The sequence below is a fragment of the Nelumbo lutea genome, chromosome 6 (genome assembly GCF_056320005.1).
Source record: "Nelumbo lutea isolate HS-2025 chromosome 6, American lotus-T2T, whole genome shotgun sequence".
Classification (NCBI taxonomy): Eukaryota; Viridiplantae; Streptophyta; class Magnoliopsida; order Proteales; family Nelumbonaceae; genus Nelumbo; species Nelumbo lutea.
Genome location: NC_142689.1, coordinates 70,480,660 through 70,501,290, shown reverse-complemented (window position 1 = coordinate 70,501,290; position 20,631 = coordinate 70,480,660). Strand labels below are relative to the sequence as shown.

The following is a 20,631-nucleotide window of genomic DNA, read 5'->3' as shown; positions in this document are numbered from 1 at the left end:
CTTGGTGGCGAATTGCCTAGTGGCGAACTGCTTGGTAGCGAACTGCCTATTAGGCGGCCGGTGACTTAGAGAATGCTGGAGCTCCCTGGTGCAGCGCAATCCGACTGCCCTCAGCATGAGGTGGTCTTCTTTCCTTTGTAGGCAGCAGGAGCTGAGGGACCTGCGAGAACTTCATATTTTCCTCCTTTTTGTAGGTGGTGGGAGCTGAGGGGCCTGCTAGAACTCCATCTTTTCCTCCTCTTTGTAGGTGGCGGGAGCTGAGGGACCTTCGAGAACTCCATCTTTTCTTCCTCTTCGTAGGCGGCGGGAGCTGAAGGACCTGCGAGAACTGAACCAGAGGTCCCGGGGGTATTTTCTCGTTGGGGGGCTCTCCGACGCTTAAGTTATTACTCTTATTGTAGAGAGCTTTGAAGATAATATGAGAGAGCTAGAGAGCAAGGTTACTTCCCTTTTTTCATCCCCTCCCCTTTGGGGGGTGAGGTCTTTATATACCGTAGTCCTCGTGGGTTAGGTGGGTGAAAAGCCTCCAAATGGTAAGACTCGTCACATCCTGTCAGAACCGGGGTATGTTGGTGAACTCCTCGAGGTCGTCTGGATGGCGCTTGTGTCAGGCGGACAAGTCGGCGCCTGGGTCGGGTTGTTAGGAGGGCGCCTGCGTCAGTCGGCGGGTCAGTGTCTAGGCCAGGTCGTCAGGTTGGCGCTTGCGTCAGTCGACGGGTCAGTGTCTAGACCAAGTCATCAAGCTGGCGCCTGTGTCAGTCGGCGGGTCAGTGTCTACGCCAGGTTTGTCGGTGGGCGCCTTATGGGCGGCTTGGCCGGATCATGCCCTAGGCTGGTCCAGGTCAACCAGGTCGCGTAGGCCTTACGCCGCACGCAGCTCGCGCAGGCCTTGCGCAGTTCACACGTGTCGTGCGCAGTTCGCGCAGGCCGCGCGCGCTGCGCAGTTCACGCAGGCCGCACGCGCGCGCCGCACAGGTCGCGCCAGGCCAGCCAGACTGGTGCCCGAGCGGGTCACTAACTTCATAAGTTTGTTGGCTGGGTGTTTTCCTAGTTGTCACGAAGTACCACGTGTCACAATTTCACTGGAGGGCCAAATCTGCCCTCATCAAGATCAATTGTTTGTCATATTTTTCTTTGTTGCTATTGTTATTTATGATGAGCCATAAATGCTTCAATTCTAGGTATGTTTGATACCAATAATTAAATTATTGTCAATTTGGTTGGGGTTTCTCCCTACCGCCCTTGGCCTAATCAATACAATTACAAATATTTTATATAGATCTAAATAAAGAATGTTACATAGCATAAGAATCATACATAGATACAAGAATAAAGAGACAAATTAATAAAGATGAATTTCATATTCCTACTGTCTAATTATTGCAATATATTAAAGTCAATGAAAAGATAACATATATAAATCCAGCAATCAACACTTTAGGAAAAAAAGGGGTTAAGGGAAGGTTATTAATGGTACATGGTACTGAATACCAAAACAAAAAAAGTAAGGCCTCGTTTGGTTAGCGGGAATAGGGGTTTAAAATTGGAATGGACTATTTCGATTCCAATTATTTGGTTGGGCGGAATTGAAATCTCATTCCCATTCTTGTTGGAATAGTATTTTCCTATTTGAGGGAATGGCCATTCCCTGCCCCTCTCTTGGGAATGAAATACCATTCCTGCTGATTTTAATTCCCATAGCTCTGTCTGAACCAAACACATTATGGGAATGGACCATTTCGATTTTGATTCCGAAAAATTTCAATTCCAATTCCGATTCCAACAGTGAACCAAACGGACCCTAAAATCTGTTTTTCATCACTTAGGTCTTTGTACATATCATGGTTTTCAAAATCAGACCGGATCGAACAATTGGACTGGAAAAACTGGGAACCCGTCACCTGACTGGTTCTATTTTCCCCAAAAACCGGATTTCCCCCCAAAACTATTGATTTTGCTCAGCGAACCACTGAACCGGGCAATTAATAGTTCGAACAGTTTTAACTGTTTGACCTGGTAACCGGACCCCTGACCGGTTCGGTCACCGGGTCGATTTTAAAAACCATGGTACATATGTGACATTACAGTTGCAGACTTGCAGGGATTAGGCATAGTGTTTTAAAAAACGATTCATAACCAGAATGGCTTTGGCCACCGATTTCTTAGACAATGGTTCAACCATATTGGATGATCCGTTGCAATTAAAAATAAATTAAAATAAATGGCCAAAACTGTTGCTTAAAAACAAGTGGATGATTTCCAAGTCAGATGGTCCAACCATCTGGTTCAAAAACTGTTGCTTAATGGCTTCCGTTCAGATATACTTTTTCTCTTTCCAGTGATCTCCAATACCAGTAGTAGGATTAATCACTCATACACAATTCGAACATATCAAAGCAAGTTAATTGCCTATATATATGGAGAAATTTCTCTTTTTGTTCTCTTGGGATTTCTCCCAAACTCATTTTCGTTGTCATCGTCATCAGTTGAGGTCTCATCTGATTGTCTTCTCTTAGGCCTCATCTCTGAACGGTCTTCCTTCTTATTAAGAAAGGATATGAATTTAAAAAGAAGCCTATACCTAGAGCCACCTTGGCCTGTGGAATCAGATTCCTCAGGGCGGTAACGAATAAACTTTCTTATAATCAACAAGCAGTAAATAACGAGTGCAAGAAAGAACGCCAGGCCACACATGATAAAAAGGCCCCTGAAGCTCTTGAGGTGGAGTCGGTTGGCTTCAAACTCTGTAACAACCAAACTGCAAATGCTTCTTTTTAGCCACTTGTCATAGATCCTCTGAAGATCCCCATTCTCTGATAGTCTCAGAATTGCAGTCGACAAATCCACAGCCAAAGGAGAGTCCCGTGGAAAGGCCTGGTAAGAAAGCAGAGGTTAAATAAAAACAGAGCAATCTACCAATAAAAGATCAAATGAACTTCATGTACAAGGACTGACAACAATCTTCTGCAATTAAACATGGTCGTATTAAAGTCTTGGGTCCTCTTGGCTAAATTGGGTTACTTGGTACTTGTTTTGAATCTGATTTTATTTTCTTGATCTTGTTTTTCAATGAGATTTAAAATTACGTCAATGATGAGTAGGAGTGGTTATGGTCCAATGGTGCCATTTGGAGAAGATGTCGGACCAAATCAGTAAATTTCGGTTTGCGAAATTGTTATGTGGTTTAGCAGAACTCACCCCTAAAAGTTAGCTGTTAGAGGGAGGGAACCCAGACACATATACACCCTATAACGGCATCCCATACTATCGATGTGGGACTAATGAATCACAACATTCCACCAGCTTCGCAGTCCCGACGCTCATGCAGGCTGGTTTTACACCAGTCCCCTAGTCCCGGCCAAACACTGCAATAACGATGTCACCACCTGTGCCACACGATTGCAACTAGGAGACATAGTATAGGCTCTGATACCATCTATTAGAGGGAGGAAACCTAGACACATATACACCCCACAACGGCATCCCATACTACCGATGTGAGACTAATGAATCGTAACAAAAATTTTCAAACCAAACCAAACCGTATTAGTATGACGAAACCCTTTTATTACAGTTTAGTGAGGTTTTTAATATGGTTTGAGGACTTTGGAGCATTATTTGACTCTACTAGGCTAAACCTGTGCAATTAGAAAGCACATGCACAAATAGCACACCTAGAAATTAAAACTTATTTTTTTTTTATTTTAGTATAAAATAGAAGAGTTTGCTATGTGATGTAGCGCGATCCGGTCACTCCTATCTGGCACTCACGTGGCTCCTGGAAGGTACCTAAGATGAGGAAGAAGAAGAATCCCCGGGGAGTTTACCTAGTGGGGACACTCTGATGCTTAAATTAGTACTATGGAGGAGAAGCAAGAAGGAGATGAAGGCTAAGAGTGCAGATAGCGCATTCTCACTATACTTGAGAGATTAGAGGTCTCAAGAAGAAGTTTCTCTTCTGCCCTGAGGGCTTTTATAGGGACACTCACATCAGGTCGGGCATAACCGCCATTAGGCTCCTGCCACAGTCATTACCTGCCAGGGCTGCGCAGGTGGCCGTTGTGGCATACGTCTCACCCGGGTGAGTGACACGTTTCCGAAGTGGCAAGCACGCCTTTGTCCGCTGAGAGACGTGGACACAGACTGCCGAAAAGACTGGGACTATGCCGTCAGTAAGGGATATGGCGCAGTCTGATCGGTATGGTCTATCAGTCAGAAGCTTCTTGGAGAGCGCTCGTGCGGCTCAACCGCGAGCTATTTTGTAGCGAGCTTGGAACACTCCAGAATTACCCTTAGTGGAATTGGTCCTCGGAATGACTTGTCTGCTTGGGAGCTCAAATGAGCTAATAGCTTTAGCTCGCGAGCTAAAGTTGCCTCAGAGTATCTCTTCAAAGATAGCTCGGGGAGCCTGGGGTTCACATCATGGCGAAATCCTCTCGCGAGCTACAACGGAGCGAGCTGCTTTGTAGGCCCGTCACTTGGTCGTACCAGGTTACAATGCTGATCTGTCGCTCTTACTGATTCAGTGTCCATGTGTCATCATTTCATAGGTGGGGTCAAATCACCCTCCATCAATTGACCCCCACTCCTTGGGCTAAGAGCACTACCTTAGCGCAGAGAGTTTGTGAAGCGCGATGGACTGATTTGACTGAAATTCAAACTTGACTGACTGCCCACATTAATGCATTTGCTGGAATCAAGAGATTTTCTGACTATCCTGACTTTTCAGATTCTGAAAACATGCTGAGGTGGCTTTTACCTCCGAATGTCGTGCGGCCACGATTACCTTAATTTTGGAAGACGTGCCGCCAACCACCTTCGGTTTTCAGAAGGCGTGCGGTCAGGGTGCCTGCGGGCCGTTGGATCTACTTTGATCCGGGCTGTCAATTTGAAAGGGTGGAGGCTATAAATAGGGGGGCCTCCTAGGCCTCATTTTCTCACACACCATCTTGCTGTCTTTGGATTCTGAGGTCGCGCACTTCATCTAGTCTACCCAAATTCCTCAGTTTGCTTCATTCCGCCTCTTTTGGTGAGTCTCATCGTTGTCAGTCATGTCTGAGTACCCATACCACACCTACCACCGGGGCGATAGTCAGGACGATGCTACTCCCTCGAGCTCGGGGGGAGCCTAGAAGCAGATTCCAGAGGCTCAGGAGGCCTCCAGTGATGTAGAGCATCTACTTCTAGGGGGAGGAAGCTTGACACTTTTGGCCCTTCCTCCATGACGGCGGAGAGACTTAGGTCTCTAATCCGCTACTTTCGCCTCCTTGGGGACCTGGTCTACAGCCTCCCTACTAGCAACTTCACTTGGGAGCATGGTCCCAATGGCATAATAATCTTCCAAGAATAGCTCAAGGCTGGCTTGCGTCTCTCCCTACACCCCTTGATAGTGGAGGTGCTAAATCGCTTTAACGCCACCATTGACCAGCTTCATCCCAATGCCATTTGAAATATGGTTGGGACTATATCTTTGTTTTACGAGTATCGTCTTCCTTTGGACCTTGATATTTTTGCCTCTATACTTTGTATAAAAAATGTTGCTCCTGGGGTTCCTCCGGAGAGGTGCTTTTACTACCTCTCTCCCCGTCCTGGCTATAAGCTCTTGTACGAGTTGCCGAATAAGATTCCTTCCTAGAAGCGGGATTACTTTGTGGTTCACAACCCTAAGGGGTGGCCCTTCCCAACTGCTTGGAGGGGCACCATCCAGGACCTTGGGGCCGAGCTAGACTCTGAAACCCGAAAAATGATGTTGTCCTAGGCATCAGTAGGCTTCCTTTGCTCGAACTACTTGGCCGAGGAGAAGCTCGTGCAAGCCGGCTTAAGCCCAGGTAGGTTGCCTTTTTAGGTCGTGTGGTTTCTGTAACGATGTCGTACTCAATCGCATACACATATCTCATTCTGATTGGACTAACACTGATGCTCTTCTTGGCAGCTATTATGTCTAGTGTTGATTTGCACCTTCTCTCGAGCAGCCAGAGATTCTGGCACCCCCTCCCGAAGGAACTAGTGGGGTTGACTTCGGAGGGGATGAGCTCCCTCATCAAGGAGAGGCTCCCTATAACCCCCTCCAACCACACCCTTACCCCCGGTTCCCAGTGGGGAAATGGGAAGGCGATCACTAACGATGAGGTCGCTCAGTGGGGAAATATGGAGCCCGGGAACCTCACCGCATTCGCCTCTGCCCACTGCATGGTGGTAAGTGATCTCTTTCCCTTTTCCTCTCTTGTGTTGCTCCTCTCTGTTGTCCTCTGATCTTCTCTTTTGTCGGCAGGTGAATTCCGCCATCCATACCAGTAGGCTACTAACAAGAAGCTCCAGGGCAAGCTCGACCAGATCCGAGCTGAACTCCATCACACCAGCAAGGGAAGCGAGTCACGGGAGGCTGAGCGTGTTACAGGGAGGAATCGTCGAGGATGGCGGCAGAGAGGGAGCTCCTCAGGCAGCAGGTGCGGGACTTGGAGTCCACTCTTCTAAATCGGACTCGAAACTTCGACTAGATGGTGGAGGCTGAGCAAGAGAAAGCAGACTGGGATTTTAAAGACTCCTAGGAATTCCACGACCTCCAGGCGGAGTATGGTTCGGGTTCGTACCACTCTGGGTTTAAGCTTTGTCGGTGGCTGATTCGGAAGAAGTTCTCTGGACTCAACCTCGACGGCATTACTATGAAGGGTCTGTCTCTTGAGATGGCGGACCAAGCGGAGGAAGAGGGGTCTGACTCCCTAGAGGATGAGGAGGTGGATCCCTAAGGTGGTGTTTCTTTGGACTTCTGGTGGCTTCCGGGTGCCGTAAACCCGGTCTTTCACAATTCTTTGGTTGGGTGGTTGTGCCCTGTGATAGTCAAACTTTCCCGAGCTGTTTAGCTCGGTTATCGCATTGTTACTTTTCTTCTCTCTTTTTTTTTTTGAAGCGACAATGAAAGTTCTCCCTTTTTTCTTCCAAGTATGATGTGCTCCCTTTATCTTTGTTAAGGCGATCTCAACACCCAAGCTATTAGAGCTACGTACCAGAAGTAGAACTCCTCATAATTGTTGCCTTGAACTGTTCCTTAAACCATTCAAGGCATCTTTATGGTGCACGACAAAGTGATTACCACGTGTGCCCGAACTATACGCTCGTTGGTTATTCTCTAGTTCGATCATCATACTAGAACAAGCTATGCTTGGCGGGGTTTAAGCCCGAGCTGCTTACACTCCTCACTTGAAGGTCGCCCATGTCATTAAGGCAACTAGGCCTAATTGTGCTGAGATCGTGTTGGCCCGGCATTTTGGCCCTTAGGTGCTGGGAGTGACTTATAGTTCTCTTTTAAAGTTCATGGCCTGCTTGGTTGTTACAGATAGTATTGTCTTAAATTGACAATATTCCATGCCTGAGGTACTTGTTTCCCTTCGAGGTACTCGGTAAGGTCCTTCCTAGTTAGACCCAAGCTTGCCAGCGTCGGGCTCAGGTACCATAACCTTTTGAAGAACCAGGTCACTGATGCGAAGGTTTCGCTTCTTGACCTTGGTGTTATAGTACCGAGCTACTCTTTGTTGGAAGGCTGCAACCTTGATATACGCGAGGTCCCTTAGTTCGTCGATTAGATCGAGGTTGGTACGGAGCTCGTCTTCATTCGTCTGATCACTGTATGCTTCTAGTCGCAACGTAGGCACCTTGATCTTGCAGGGATCACTGCTTCGGTGCCGTAGGTGAGATTGAAGGGTGTTTCTCCCATGGCGGTCTTCTCCGTGGTTCGGTAAGCCCATAGAACGCTAGGTAACTCATATGCCCACAACCCTTTAGCTCAGTCCAGCCATGCTTTCGGTCCGTGGAGGATGGCTCTGTTCGTGACTTCTGCCTGACCGTTTGCTTGAGGGTGCGCGACTGAAGTAAAATTCTGTCGGATTCCCATGTCTTGGCACCAGTCTTGAAATTTGATGTCCTCGAAATGCTTACTGTTGTTAGTAATCAATACCCGAGGTAATCCGAAGCGGCACACGATGTTCTTCCACAAGAAGTTTTGAACATTTCGAGTTGTGATCGTTACGAGGGGTTCGGCTTCTACCCACTTAGTAAAGTAGTCCACTGCTACTACTAAAAACTTCCTCCCACCCGTTGCCGGCTGGAATGACTCGAGTAGATTGATGCCCCATTGTGCGAAGGGCCACGGGCTGGTGAGATACTTGAGATCGACAACAGGTTGGTGGTGAATATTGGCATGCCTCTAGCATTTGTTGCATTTTTTAACAAGCTCAATAGCGTCTGCCTTCATTGTTAGCCAATAGTACCCCTGTCAAAGTACCTTCTGGGCGAGAGCCCTGCCCCCCAAGTGTCCGCCGCATAATCCCTCATGAATGTCGCGGAGTATGAGCTTGGCTTCGGTAGGTCACAGATAGGGGAGCATGTAAGATCTCCGGTATAGCCATTCGTTTATCATGACATATTTGGCTGCTTGGCGCTGCACCCTTCTAGCTGCATTGCGATCTACAAGGAGTGACCCATGTAGCAAGAAGCTCATGAGCGGGTCAATCTAGCATGGCTCTGCTTGAACCACGGGAGCAACCTCCTCTGTCTCTGCGAGAATGCTAGGTCGAGGCAAGTCCTCTATGTACACAGTTCTCATGGTGATGTCGCTGGCACTAGCTAATCAGGACAGGGCATCGGCCTCAGTGTTCTCCGACCTTGGGATTTGTCTGACAAAGTGTGATTGGAAGTTGAGCAAGGCCTCTCTAACTTTGGCTAAGTAAGCTATCATGGTTGGCTCATGAGCTTTGTACTCGCTGGTGACCTGGTTGACCACGAGCTGGGAGTCGCTGCAGATAACAATGTCCTTTGCTTTTACTTCTTTGGCTAGGGCCAGTCCAGCTATCAATGCCTCGTACTCCGCTTCATTGTTAGGCGCCGCGAACTCGAAGCGTAGCGCGTACTCCAGTTTCGTGCCACTTGGGTCATGCAGAACTATTCCGGCTCCGCTACCCTGTTGGTTCGATGAGCCATCTACGTGAAGGATCCAGGGCTCCTCATCCCAACTCGCATCCGACCGAACTAGGAAAGATGCCACACTAGGTACTACCTCACGGGGTTCAGACTCGACCGCCCTAGGAGCTTCAAGCTCACCCGAGCTGGGAGCTTCAAGCTCAACCGGCCTGGGGGCTTCGGAGTTGAATGTGCATTCAACTATGAAATCTGCTAAGGCTTGGGCCTTGATGGAAGTTCACGGCTTGTACTGGAGGTTGTACTCGCTGAGCTCAACGGCCCATTTCGTCAACCGACCATAGACCTTGGGCTTAAGTAAGAGCTTTCGGGCTGCAATTACCAGTGCATAAGCCAGTTTTTCTATCTCTGGGTATCTTGTCTTTGCTCCCTACAATACCTTACTAACATAATAGATGGGTCGTTGAACCCGATTTACTTCTTTTATTAGTACCGAACTAACCACTTTGTCGCTTGCCGAGAGGTACAGTTCTAAAATGTCACCCTCTTTTAGTTGGGTTAAGATCGACACACTAGCGAGGTATTTTTTGAACTCGTCAAACGCGAGCAGACAGTTTTGGGTCCATTCAAACCCTTTGATCTTGATTGCCTTAAAGAACGGCAGCAACGATCTGCCAATTTGGACATGAAGCGGCTCAAGGCAGCTATAAAGCCGTTCAACCTCTGAACCTCCTTCAACTCTAAGATGGCCTTAATCTTATCCAGGTTGGCCTCAATGCCACGCCGGTTAACGATGTATCTTAGGAACTTGCCCGAGGTCACACCGAATACACACTTGTTTGGGTTCAGTCTCATATTAAACTTACACAGAATTTCAAAAACAGAATGCAAATCTTGTATTAATTCATGTGAGAATTGAGTTTTGATGACCATGTCATCTACATAGCATTCTACATTTTTGCCAATTAATGACGCAAACAACTTATTTACAAGCATTTGAAAGGTTGCCCCTACGTTTTTTAACCCAAAGGGCATAACCTTGTAACAATATAGACCGAACTCTGTGATGAAGGCAGTCTTTTCTTCGTTTGACAGGTCCATCTTGATTTGGTTATAGCCCGAGTAGACGTCCAAGAAACTTAGCAACTCGTGCCCTGAGGTCACGTCCACCAAGCGGTCAATTCTTTGGAGTGGGAAGCAGTCTTTTGGCCACGCCCGGTTTAGGTCGGTGTAGTCGACGCACATGCACCACTTGTCGTTGGCCTTTTTTACCAAGATGGGGTTGGCCACCCAGCTAGGGTAATTGACTTCTCTTATGAAGTCAACTGCGAGGAGCTTCTCAACCTCCTCGTCGACCGCTTTCCACCGCTTTAGGGCTAGGTTGCGTTACTTCTGTCCAACGGGCCTAACTACAGGATCAATATTCAGCTTGTGAGTTATAAGTTCGGGGTCTATATCGGGCATCTCTGCCGCAGACCACACAAAAATACCCAAATTTTAAAGTAAGAAACTTACCAGTTCAGATCGTAGAGGTTCCTGGATGGAAGCACCGATCAAAAGCGTTCGAGCTTGATTTGCCGCTGAGGTCGGGACTGTGACTGTTTCTTCCATGGGCACGGCTCGTTCCTCGCTTTGCTCCGTAGGCCACTCTAGCTCAAGGTTGTCGGCCACCTTGGTCTTTCCCTTCAGGGCGGTGACGTAGCACTTGCGGGACTCGAGCTGGTCGCCCCGTGCTACCCCCACGCTGAAGTCTGTTGGGAACTTCATTGCAAAATAGTAGGTGGAGACCACCGCCCGTAGGACATGGGTGATCGGCTGGCCTATTATGGCATTGTAGGGGGAGGGGGTCACAATTACCAGGAAGTCGTGTTTGAATCTGACCATGCAAGGCCACATGCCGATTTCCACAGGTACTATTATTTTCCCAAGGGGTCGGACTTCTTCTCGGCTGAAGCCCACCAAAGAAGTGTCCGAGACTTTAGGTCACTTCTCCACAGCTGAAGTTGGTCGAACGCAACTTTGAAGAGGATGTCGACCGAACTACCTGAGTCGACAAGCACGCGCCTGACCTCGAAGTCGTTGATCCTCAGCTTTACCACAAGTGCATCACCGTGGGGGTAGTGAACCCCCTCGTGTGTCATCTTCTGTGAAGAAAATTGACTCTTCTGTCCTCAGCCGCTTTGGAGGGTTCTGCTCTTCTCGGGCATTCTCACGAACTGATGTTTGAGCCGCTGCCGAAGTACAACCCGCAACGATCGAGCCTCCCACTATCATGTTGATGGTCCCCCGAACCGGCCTCTCTTCTGGAGGCTGCCTCTGTGGCTGTTCGGCCGGCCTACTGCTGGACTTGGGAGCATCCTTATTGTCCTCCCCTTGCTGACCTACTTTATTATTACTATTACTATTATTATGTACAAAATTTCTTAAATACCCGCAACGGATGAGCTCCTCAATCTTGTCGTGGAGGTTTTTACAATTTTTGGTACTATGACTATGATCTCTATGAAAACTGCAGTACGGATTCTTGTTTCTTTCATTGGGATTCCCCTTCAAACGAGGCAGCCACTTCACATACGGGTTGTCCTTGATCGTCATCAGGATTTCGGTCTGCTTCACGTTCAGTGGGGTGTTATCAGTTTGGTCTACCGTGGGAGCTCGAAATGACTGACCCGGCTTGGCCCCCTGACCTGCATCCTTTTTCTTTCGGCTGTCCCCTTGACTGGAAGGCTCTCCTTCCCTCTTCCTCTTTTTAGGCGCGCCCTTGCCCTTCTGGTTGATCTCTTCCTTGGTGGCTATAAACCTGTCTGTGAGTTTAAGAAATTCGGTTATGGTCATTGGTTGGTTGACGACCATGTGCCACTTGAACTCCTTGTGTGTTACGCCTTTCTTGGCTGCTGCAAGGTGCACAGCGGGGTCCAAGTGCGATATCTGCATACAAGCATCGTTGAACTGCTTGATGTAGCCCCGGATGGACTCTTCCTCTCTCTACACTATGCTGAGGAGGCTCTCTTCAGTTCGTGGACACCGCTTGTTGGTAACGAAGTGGGACGTGAAGGCTTGCGCAAACTGCACCCAACTTCTTATCAACCCAGGTGCCAGGTTCAAGTACCACGTACGGTCTGATCCTTTAAAAGTGGTGGAGAAGGCCACACACATGCATGACTCGCTAACTCTTGCCAGGTGCATCTGCGATTGGAAGGCATCTACATGATCATTTGGGTCGAACGACCCGTCGTAATTGTCAAGAGGGGGGAGCTTAAAGTCTTTAGGCATTGGGACTGCCAGGAGCTCGGGAGATAGGGGGATTGAACTGAAAGGATGGGGGCCTTGGCTTCACCCGAGCTTACTTCTTCTTTGCCTCCGAGCTCGAGAAGGTCGTGGGTGGCAGACCGGTGAGCTCGGTGGCATCGTCTCTGCTTCTTGGTAGGCTCGACATTAGTGTTGCTCACTTCTGTACTGTTAGGAACGATGTGTGCAGGAAGCAGCTTAGGCTGCTAGTGATGGCTACGGACAGAGGGCTCCTGATTGGAGCTTGCAGCTAGGATTTCGAACCGGTTCTCTAAGAACGGGGTATCGGGTTTGGAGGGTTGAGACAATGTGGGCTTGGCAAGCTGGAGTCCTTCCGACCTGACCTCCCGTGGCAAGGCCGGAGTGGCCGACCTTTCCTGCCTGCTGCGGGAGGAGGCTTGGCTCCTTGGAGGGTTCTGGGGGGCCTTTCCTTGGCGAGAAAGGTGCTCCTCTTGATGATGGGACCTAGCCTACTGCGAGGTTGGGTGCTGAGGAGGGAGTTGCGATTGTTGAAGTTGAGGTTGTGGTAGCAAGGGAAACTGCTGCTGATACTGGTATTGAGAGACCTGGTGCAGCACATGTTGTTGATAGACATGAAACTGCTGAAACTGCTGGCATTTGAGCCTGCATGGCCCGCATGCACTGTATCAAATCTTCCAGTTGGTTCGGGCTGGCCGCGGAGGCACAACCGAGGGTTTAGTGAAGGTTGTTCCGATTGTGGTAGGGAGTGGAGCAACAACGGGTGCCCCTACAAGAGGCACATTCAAACTAAGGATCCCGTCCGCTGAGAGGGGGACGGTGAACTGTCTGATACAGATAGTAGGGAGATAGAGTTGTTCCATGGAGTTATTCATCTTCGTGCTTCGTGTGATGTTGCTAGAGGAAGCCATGAGCGTTGAGTTTTTGGAGAGTAAGAGGATGTGAAAGTTTAGAGAAAGGCTTTTTGAAGCATTTTTCCACAGACGACGTCAAATGATGTAGCATGATCCGATCACTCCTATCTGGCACTCACGTGGCTCCTTGAAGGTACCTGAGATGAGGAAGAAGAAGAATCCCCAGGGAGTTTACCCTGTGGGGACACTCCGATGCTTAAGTTAGTAATATGGAGGAGAAGCAAGAAGGAGATGAATGCTAAGAGTGTAGATAGCGCATTCTCACTATACTTGAGAGATTAGAGGTCTCAAGAAGAAGTTTCTCTTCTGCCCTGAGGGCTTTTATAGGGACACTCACATCAGGTCGGGCATAACCGCCACTGGGCTCCTGCCACAGTCGTTACCTGCCAAGGCTGCGCAGGTGGCCGTTGTGGCGTACGTTGCGGCGAAATCCTCTTGCGAGCTACTTTGCAGGCCTGTCACAATGCTGAGCTGTCGCTCGTGCTGATTCAATGTCCATGTGTCACCGTTTCATAGGTGGGGTCAAATAACCATCCATCACTATGTATTTATAATTTTGTACATTGGGTTTAGATATATTACACTATATTAAAAATATAATATTTCTACACCATATATTTACATAATTATATTGTACATATATATATATATATATATATTTTATATATACAATTTCACAGTTTGGTTTGACTAATAAAATCCAATAAAACAAACTGAACTCATAAACCACAATTTAGCAAAATATCAAACCAAATCAAACCATTTTTAGGTGATTTTACGGTTTGAACCGTACATCAAAGAATACTAGTGTTAAAAGAGCATTTCCTCAAACAAATATTAATTAATTTCATAAAGAAGCAACTAAAAAAATGGGCGAGTGGTTATTAGAAAGTTACTGACAAACCCCCATCCGCTCTTGGTAAACGGTTGACCTACAATTCTGAATTTGCAGTGGGTGGAGAGGAAGAGGTTGACATAAGGAAATTCATCGACCACAGCAGCCACACCTCCTCCTTTTCCAGGACCACGTTCGAGTGCTAAAGCATACTCTTCTGCTGAACCCAGAGGGAGAAGCCTAGATTTAGATATGCCAAGCTGCTCTGTCAGATAATGTTCAGAAAAGGATCCCACTTGATATCCAATACGGCCACCACCTTTTCTCAAGCTCTCAATTCCTCTTATAGGTGAAGAAAGCTCATGCACTGTGAGGATTGAGGTCAGGCTCGCAATGTAGCTCGCCTTGACGATCAGAGCCACAAAAAGCCATATGGTAATCACAAATCTGCCCAGGCTGCTCATTGTGCTGTGTCCTGGAAAAAGAAGAGAGAAAGCAAACTCAAAACAAAATTTCAAATGGTGTCTCAGATCGTGGGTAAGCAGGGAAAACAGACGAGCTTCAGTTTCACTTACTCTGCGGGAAAATTAAACTTGATAAGCTAAACCTGCAAGGTGAGAAGGAAGGATAATATTATCAGATACTAGCAGTTCTGATATTAAGAAAACCCAAATGATAGGACAGGAGATTGATTAAATAATTAACATGTTGTATTCCTAACAAAACAGAAAAGAATGGTTAGATTATAAGTTCAAATTCCAATCCCAGTATCACTTTCTGGTGGACATTAATAAAACATGTTATTGTTTGTAGATTTAAGCGTTTACAGTTTCTTCTGCTCACTCAGACTGAAAGATTTAAAATCATCAGCAGTTATATATATGTTGAAAAGAGTGTCATGGAGTCTTGGAAGGCATTAAAAAGAAACCGTAAGCAACTCTGCATCGGGAGTCGCCAAAACCGGGGGCTCTATAACTTAGATACAAGAAGAGATGGACACCACTTCCAACACAAAACCTAATGTGGTGTTCGGTGGTGTGGATTGGCAACGATATATTCAGTTTCAATCCACACCACCTCTATGCCATGCATTCGGTTGGCTGTAGTGTGGATCGATCCATACTATCTCGTGGATTGATCCACACCACAGCCCATTTTCTCATCCACGGATTTATCTCGTGGAAGTATCTACACCACACTGTTTTGCATATAGTATAATGATCCCATACTTCACACGGATGTTTAACCCTAGTATAAGACCTCTTTTCTTTTCACCGTTGCAACACTTCTTTGTGAGCTCGTTGTTATTATTCTTCTCTACTCATCATTGCTATTCTTCTTTATTTGAACTATGGTTGTAATCAGATCGGACTCAAATCAGATGCAATAAAGCCCACATTCAATCCAATTATTGATAACCTACATCTGAATCCAATTGGCTTGGATTCGAATTCAAATCCTAATAGACTCGGATTGGATCCGGATTTAATTCGACTCCGCTATAAATTTTCTAAAATACCAAAAAAATAAAATATATTTATTTTTCAACTTTTATATATAATAAATTAATATAAATATAACATACTAAATTATTATATATAAATTCATATATGGTATAATATATAGAATATATTTTTATAATTTTAAATATAATTATATAAAATTTATATATTAAAATTAATAAATATTATAATAATTGGTTTCATATTTTAATCGAATCGGATGGGGTCAAATCTGAGTCCAATCCGATTATTAATAGGATTTAGATTGTAACATCTGAATTCGATCCGATTACATAAATACATCATTTGAATCTGAGATAATCAGATTGGATGTTAGATCAGGCCTTGGATTTTCGAGTATTACTGGCAAACCTAGTTTGAACCACTCGTCACTCCTCCTCCGACCATTGCTGCATCGGATCGTCGATGGCAAACAGTAAGTATTCATCCTTTGTTTATTCTCATGCTATATTACTCTTCTCTATTTGAACCACTCGCCACTATTACTCATTTTTATTAATTAATATTAATATTATTTTATTAATTATTAAGCTTCAATTATTACTTTTATTAATATTAATTATTAATGATATTATTAATTATTATTAAAATTATTGTTAATACTATCAATTATCATTAATATTACTACTCATTTTTAATTAATATTAATATCATTATTTGTTATTTAATATTATTAATTATTACTAATATTATTTTTATTACCTATTAAAATTCTTAGTAATTTACTAATATTTTTCTATCGTGTATATTACAAAAAATAATATATTGCCTTTTAATGATTAATGAAATAGATTATCTCAAATGGTGTAGTTGAAATGCATGGAATCAAATACAATATGCAGACTAAAATATGCCACACCTTGTAGAACGCCCATGGAGGTGTGTGGATCAGTCCATACATTTTTGTCCATGGTGTAGAACAACTACCTTGTCGAGGTGTGGTTTATTTTCATCCACACCACACTTCTCATCTATGTTATAGAACACCCCCTAAATTAGTGGTTTATGGGCCATGCTTATATATAAATCCCTTGCACCGCTCATTCCTTTTTAATATAAGATGACTCTCTTCATACACCACTTACACATGAATCCCAACAAAGTTAACTTTGATGAACACAACAACACTGCCCCAGTTCTGCCACATCTCCCCTGCTTCATACCCGAACATGGCCACAGTCCCCCCCCCCCACCCCCATTCCCAAATATAACTGTAACCTAACCAATATTTTATAATATATGCATATGTATGGGGAACTGCTCCAAAATTGAAAGATAGAATTAAGAGCTCACCACAAAGTAGTAATGATTTGTTTCCTGGGTGGACCTCTGAACTCATCATTCGTCCTATGTTCCACAAGCCAAATAACTGCTCCAACGAGAAGAGAAAAAGCACCAGTGGCACAACATATTGCTGGAGTAAATGGCCGCAGAAAAGCCCAGGCACCCGACTTCAAATTCCTAATTGGAGCCACTACAACAAGCCCAGACATGATGTATGGCTGTGTATAGTCCACAATTTTTGTCCTATTTGTGACGATTGTAATGTCCCCGACAACAGCATCAAAGACCTAAAGCAAGAAAGAAAATGAATCAGAAAATTAAACCTACAGCCAGAAACAGGCTCAGTGCAACCAACAATATATTTTATACTCAAGTTCATGAAGTAGGCTTCTTATATCTTACTCACATCTGATTTGATCAGATTCACAAGCTCGGTGTAGCTTGGGTTTTTGAGACCATCACCGTAGGGGATGAATCTATATGGAACACCATATGGTAACAAGTTTACAGCAGCAGTAAACACATCTATGCAGAAACCCTTCGTCAAATTGGTACCTCTCACCTGCGAGACGAATTCCCTGAACCCAACTCGCTTTGGAACCCCAATTCTCAACTCCTTGCCATGGTTGGGAAAAACCCAACCACGGGGCTTTGTTGTTGCTTCCCCAGGCCAAATTGCAGATAAAAGTTGCTGGTTTGCATAAGAGCGATTGGGTGGTTTTTCGTAGAGTGTCTCCGGCGGCACCACAGATAACCCAGAATGATTAGACCAATAACCTATTAGTCGATATCCAGTTCCAATCACGTTGATGATATCATATGCAGGACGAAACAGAGATCCGTCTGGTTGAAACTTCATTTGTCCGGTTAAACCAATTATATCCGTCTCTTGTATATTGCTCAGCAGCTTCTTCCCTCCATCGAAGATTTTCATTGCTTCAAGGTGCAGGCCACCTCCCTCTGCATCTCGTATCTTTGCATCATTAGAAAATGAGATGGTTCCACCCTGACCAAAGAATGCATCAATCGCATGAGCAACCAGCCACACGGTATCGTAAGCATAGAGGCCGTAAGAATTCAAGCCGAAGGAAGAACCACCAGTCAACCTCTTCCATCTGGAAAAGAAAGCTCTATTTCTTTCTGAATCCATCGTGTGTTGACGCAAAGTAAGAACTCCTTGCACTGAATCCATGCTCTGCGAAGGGTGAAGAGAAGAAGAATCTAAAAGAGAAGACAACCAATCAGTAGCTATCCAAACATACCCATTATCCATCATTCCGAGATAGTGTGCCACAGAGAAAACCATGAGGCCTGAATCAAGATTGGCATGGACAACAATAACCCGAGACTCCATTAGAGCTACCTTAACGAGAATATCTGAGATGGCACCACGACTGACTCCACCGCCTGCGGGAATTCCAGCTTTATAAGAAATTCTACATCGTCTTTCAGCAAGTTTGTTGGCTAATGCTGCCACCCCATTCCGCCCATAATCATCATCAATAAAAATAGCGACGACCTCTCTCCAACCATAGTAATCAACCATCTCTGCAACCGCAGACATCTGGTACAGATCACTCTGTGTTGTCCTAATGAAAAAGGGAAACTGAAGCGAAGAGAGAGTGGGATCCGTGGCTGCAAATGACAGCATGGGAACTTGGAGTTCATTCGCAACCTGTGATATTACATGGGCAATTACAGAAGATTGTGGACCAATGATAGCAATGGTATTTGTCTCCATGAATTGCAAAGCTGGAATTGATACAAATATAAAATCGTAAGCAGCATCAGGATAGGAAGGTGTTCAGGAGTATGAAAAGCATTGCCTATGAGAATCTGGCAACCAGGAACTGTCATAATAAAGGAATAAATGCAACTGATGTTAGAATGCAGAAACATTAGAAACGAAATGAAGTACCTTCAACAATGCCAACGAACCCACTGCAATTGGAATTTTGCATCTTGATAACCAGTTTTGTTCCATGAAGAACACTGGAATTGGAGTTGACATCGTCCATTGCTGCCTCCAGTGCAATCTTAGCGACTCTACCGATGGTAGAGTCAAAACTTAATATGGCTCCAATGTTCACAACAGAGGGTCTTGATGAGGAAGAAACGTTTTCTGTGACCCCATCCAGCACAACTCGAGAACAGAAAACCACAAAAAGAAGCAGCAAAACCACTTCAATATTGGTTGGCTCCATGATGAACAAAGGCCCAATTATCTACCCCTGCGCCCAAAATTAAGAAGATGGGAGATATCTTTTCACAACCAGCGATAGTAATCAGGAATCAGGCATCAGAGCTCTGGGCAAACAAAACTCAAAATTCATCGCATTCCCACCCAAATAGAAAAAGAAAGTTGTATAGGTTTTTCGAGTGCGTTTGTAAGGAGTATAAATACAAATATGTAGAGTGCAGAACCTTATATTTTGTATTTGTACTCCTTCCAAACTGAGTAACTTGAAGGAATTCTTATTAGATCAAAATCGATCAATTGATCAAAAGCTGTGCTCATTAGAAGGAAAGGAATTCTTATTAGATCTTGATGTAAAACAAAGTAAAAGACGTTATCTTTTGCGTTGCACAAGCAGCTAAGTTTAATAGCTCGCCTGCAAAAGAAGACGTCAAAAATCAAAATGGCATCTTTGAAGGAGTAGAGTCACGTCATTTCAGTAGAACAGCTTCTTTTTCAAAGGAGTGGGGGCCTTGTAAAACAAAGTTAAGCTAGTGAGAAAAACAACACACACCAACGTGAATTGCATTGCTGAGGTTTAAATAGAGTAAAGAGGAATAGTTTGAATCGAACTCTACTTATTCAAGATAAAGGTAAAACAGGGTAATCTCAAAAAACTAATTTTAATAGAGTTCAAACTCTATCACAATCCTGATTTTGGGTAAGCCTTATCTTCTCCTTATCTAATATCCCCCCTCAAGTTATACGTGGACATTGCACGTTTAACTTGGATTGAAGTAAGGAGAGACAACTGAAGGTAAGAGCCTTGGTAAGGCAATCTGCAATCTGATCAGAGGATGGAACATGTTGAACAAGGAACTACATTTTGGTAATAAAATCATGCACAAAATGTATGTCGATTTCAATATGCTTCGACTTGGTACGAAGGATTGGATTCGTAGTCAAAAAGGTAGCATTAATGTTGTCATAAAATAACGTTGGAGTTGATTGAAGAGGGAATCCAATCTCATGTAGCAAAGAGCGAATCCATATAGTTTCAGCAGCAGCAGAAGTGAGGCTCCTATATTCACTCAGTGCTATGGACCTGGCAACAGTTGTTTGTTTCTTAGAGGACCAAGAAACCAGATTGTTACCTATGTAGATACAGAACCAACTTTGGGACTTGCGATCTACTGAATCTCCAACCCAATCAGCATCCGAAAAAGTGAATAGAACATTAGTGGATGATGGAATTATATAGAGCCCATAATGCATGGTGGCCTTTAGATAGCAAATGAGGCGTTTCACATTAGTCCAGTGAGCAATGGTGGGGTTATGCATATGTTAATAGGCCTTGTTGATAGAGTAATCTATGTTTGGCCTGGTCAATGAGAGATACTAAAGAACGCCTATAATACGTTGGTACTGAGTAACATCAGAAATTGGGTCATTGTTTTAATACACAACATAAAAGTGGAGAAGAATGGTGTATGAGCTGGTTTGACATCAGGCATACTAGCACTTGTAAACAAATCAATAATATACTTATGCTGTGTAAGAAAAAGACCACTTGGAAGATGAGTTGTTTCTACACCCAGAAAATAATGAATCCCACCAATATCTTTGATAGCGAAATGAGAGCTTAAGGAGGAGATAAAAGATGAGACAATATCAATGTTAGTCCCTGTGATGAGAATATCATCAACATAAACAAATATGAAA

At 44.8% G+C, this 20,631-nt stretch overlaps 1 protein-coding gene and 1 long non-coding RNA gene across 7 annotated transcripts; both read right to left on the bottom strand.

Annotated features, from left to right (window-relative positions):
• Positions 1–2,329: 2,329 nt before the first annotated feature.
• On the bottom strand, positions 2,330–20,228 carry LOC148849540 (glutamate receptor 3.3-like). 6 transcript variants are annotated; one of them, XM_088948183.1, is made up of 7 exons: positions 20,064–20,228; positions 18,652–18,964; positions 17,140–18,485; positions 16,743–17,020; positions 14,502–14,533; positions 13,992–14,401; positions 2,330–2,874 (listed from the first exon to the last, which is right to left on the bottom strand). In XM_088948183.1, exons 2-7 carry the CDS (start codon positions 18,935–18,937, stop codon positions 2,410–2,412), a joined length of 2,817 nt encoding a protein of 938 aa, XP_088804309.1. In that variant the 5' UTR covers positions 18,938–18,964; positions 20,064–20,228; the 3' UTR covers positions 2,330–2,409. The 6 variants fall into 6 exon arrangements, with proteins under 6 accessions (XP_088804309.1, XP_088804311.1, XP_088804308.1 ...); XM_088948185.1 differs by having other exon boundaries at positions 17,140–18,408; positions 20,064–20,133; XM_088948182.1 differs by lacking the exon at positions 20,064–20,228 and having other exon boundaries at positions 18,652–19,672.
• Positions 9,788–13,586, bottom strand: LOC148849541 (uncharacterized). Its single transcript, XR_016100256.1, has 2 exons — positions 10,426–13,586; positions 9,788–10,319 (listed from the first exon to the last, which is right to left on the bottom strand). It is a non-coding gene; the product is annotated as an uncharacterized LOC148849541 (long non-coding RNA).
• Positions 20,229–20,631: the final 403 nt, after the last annotated feature.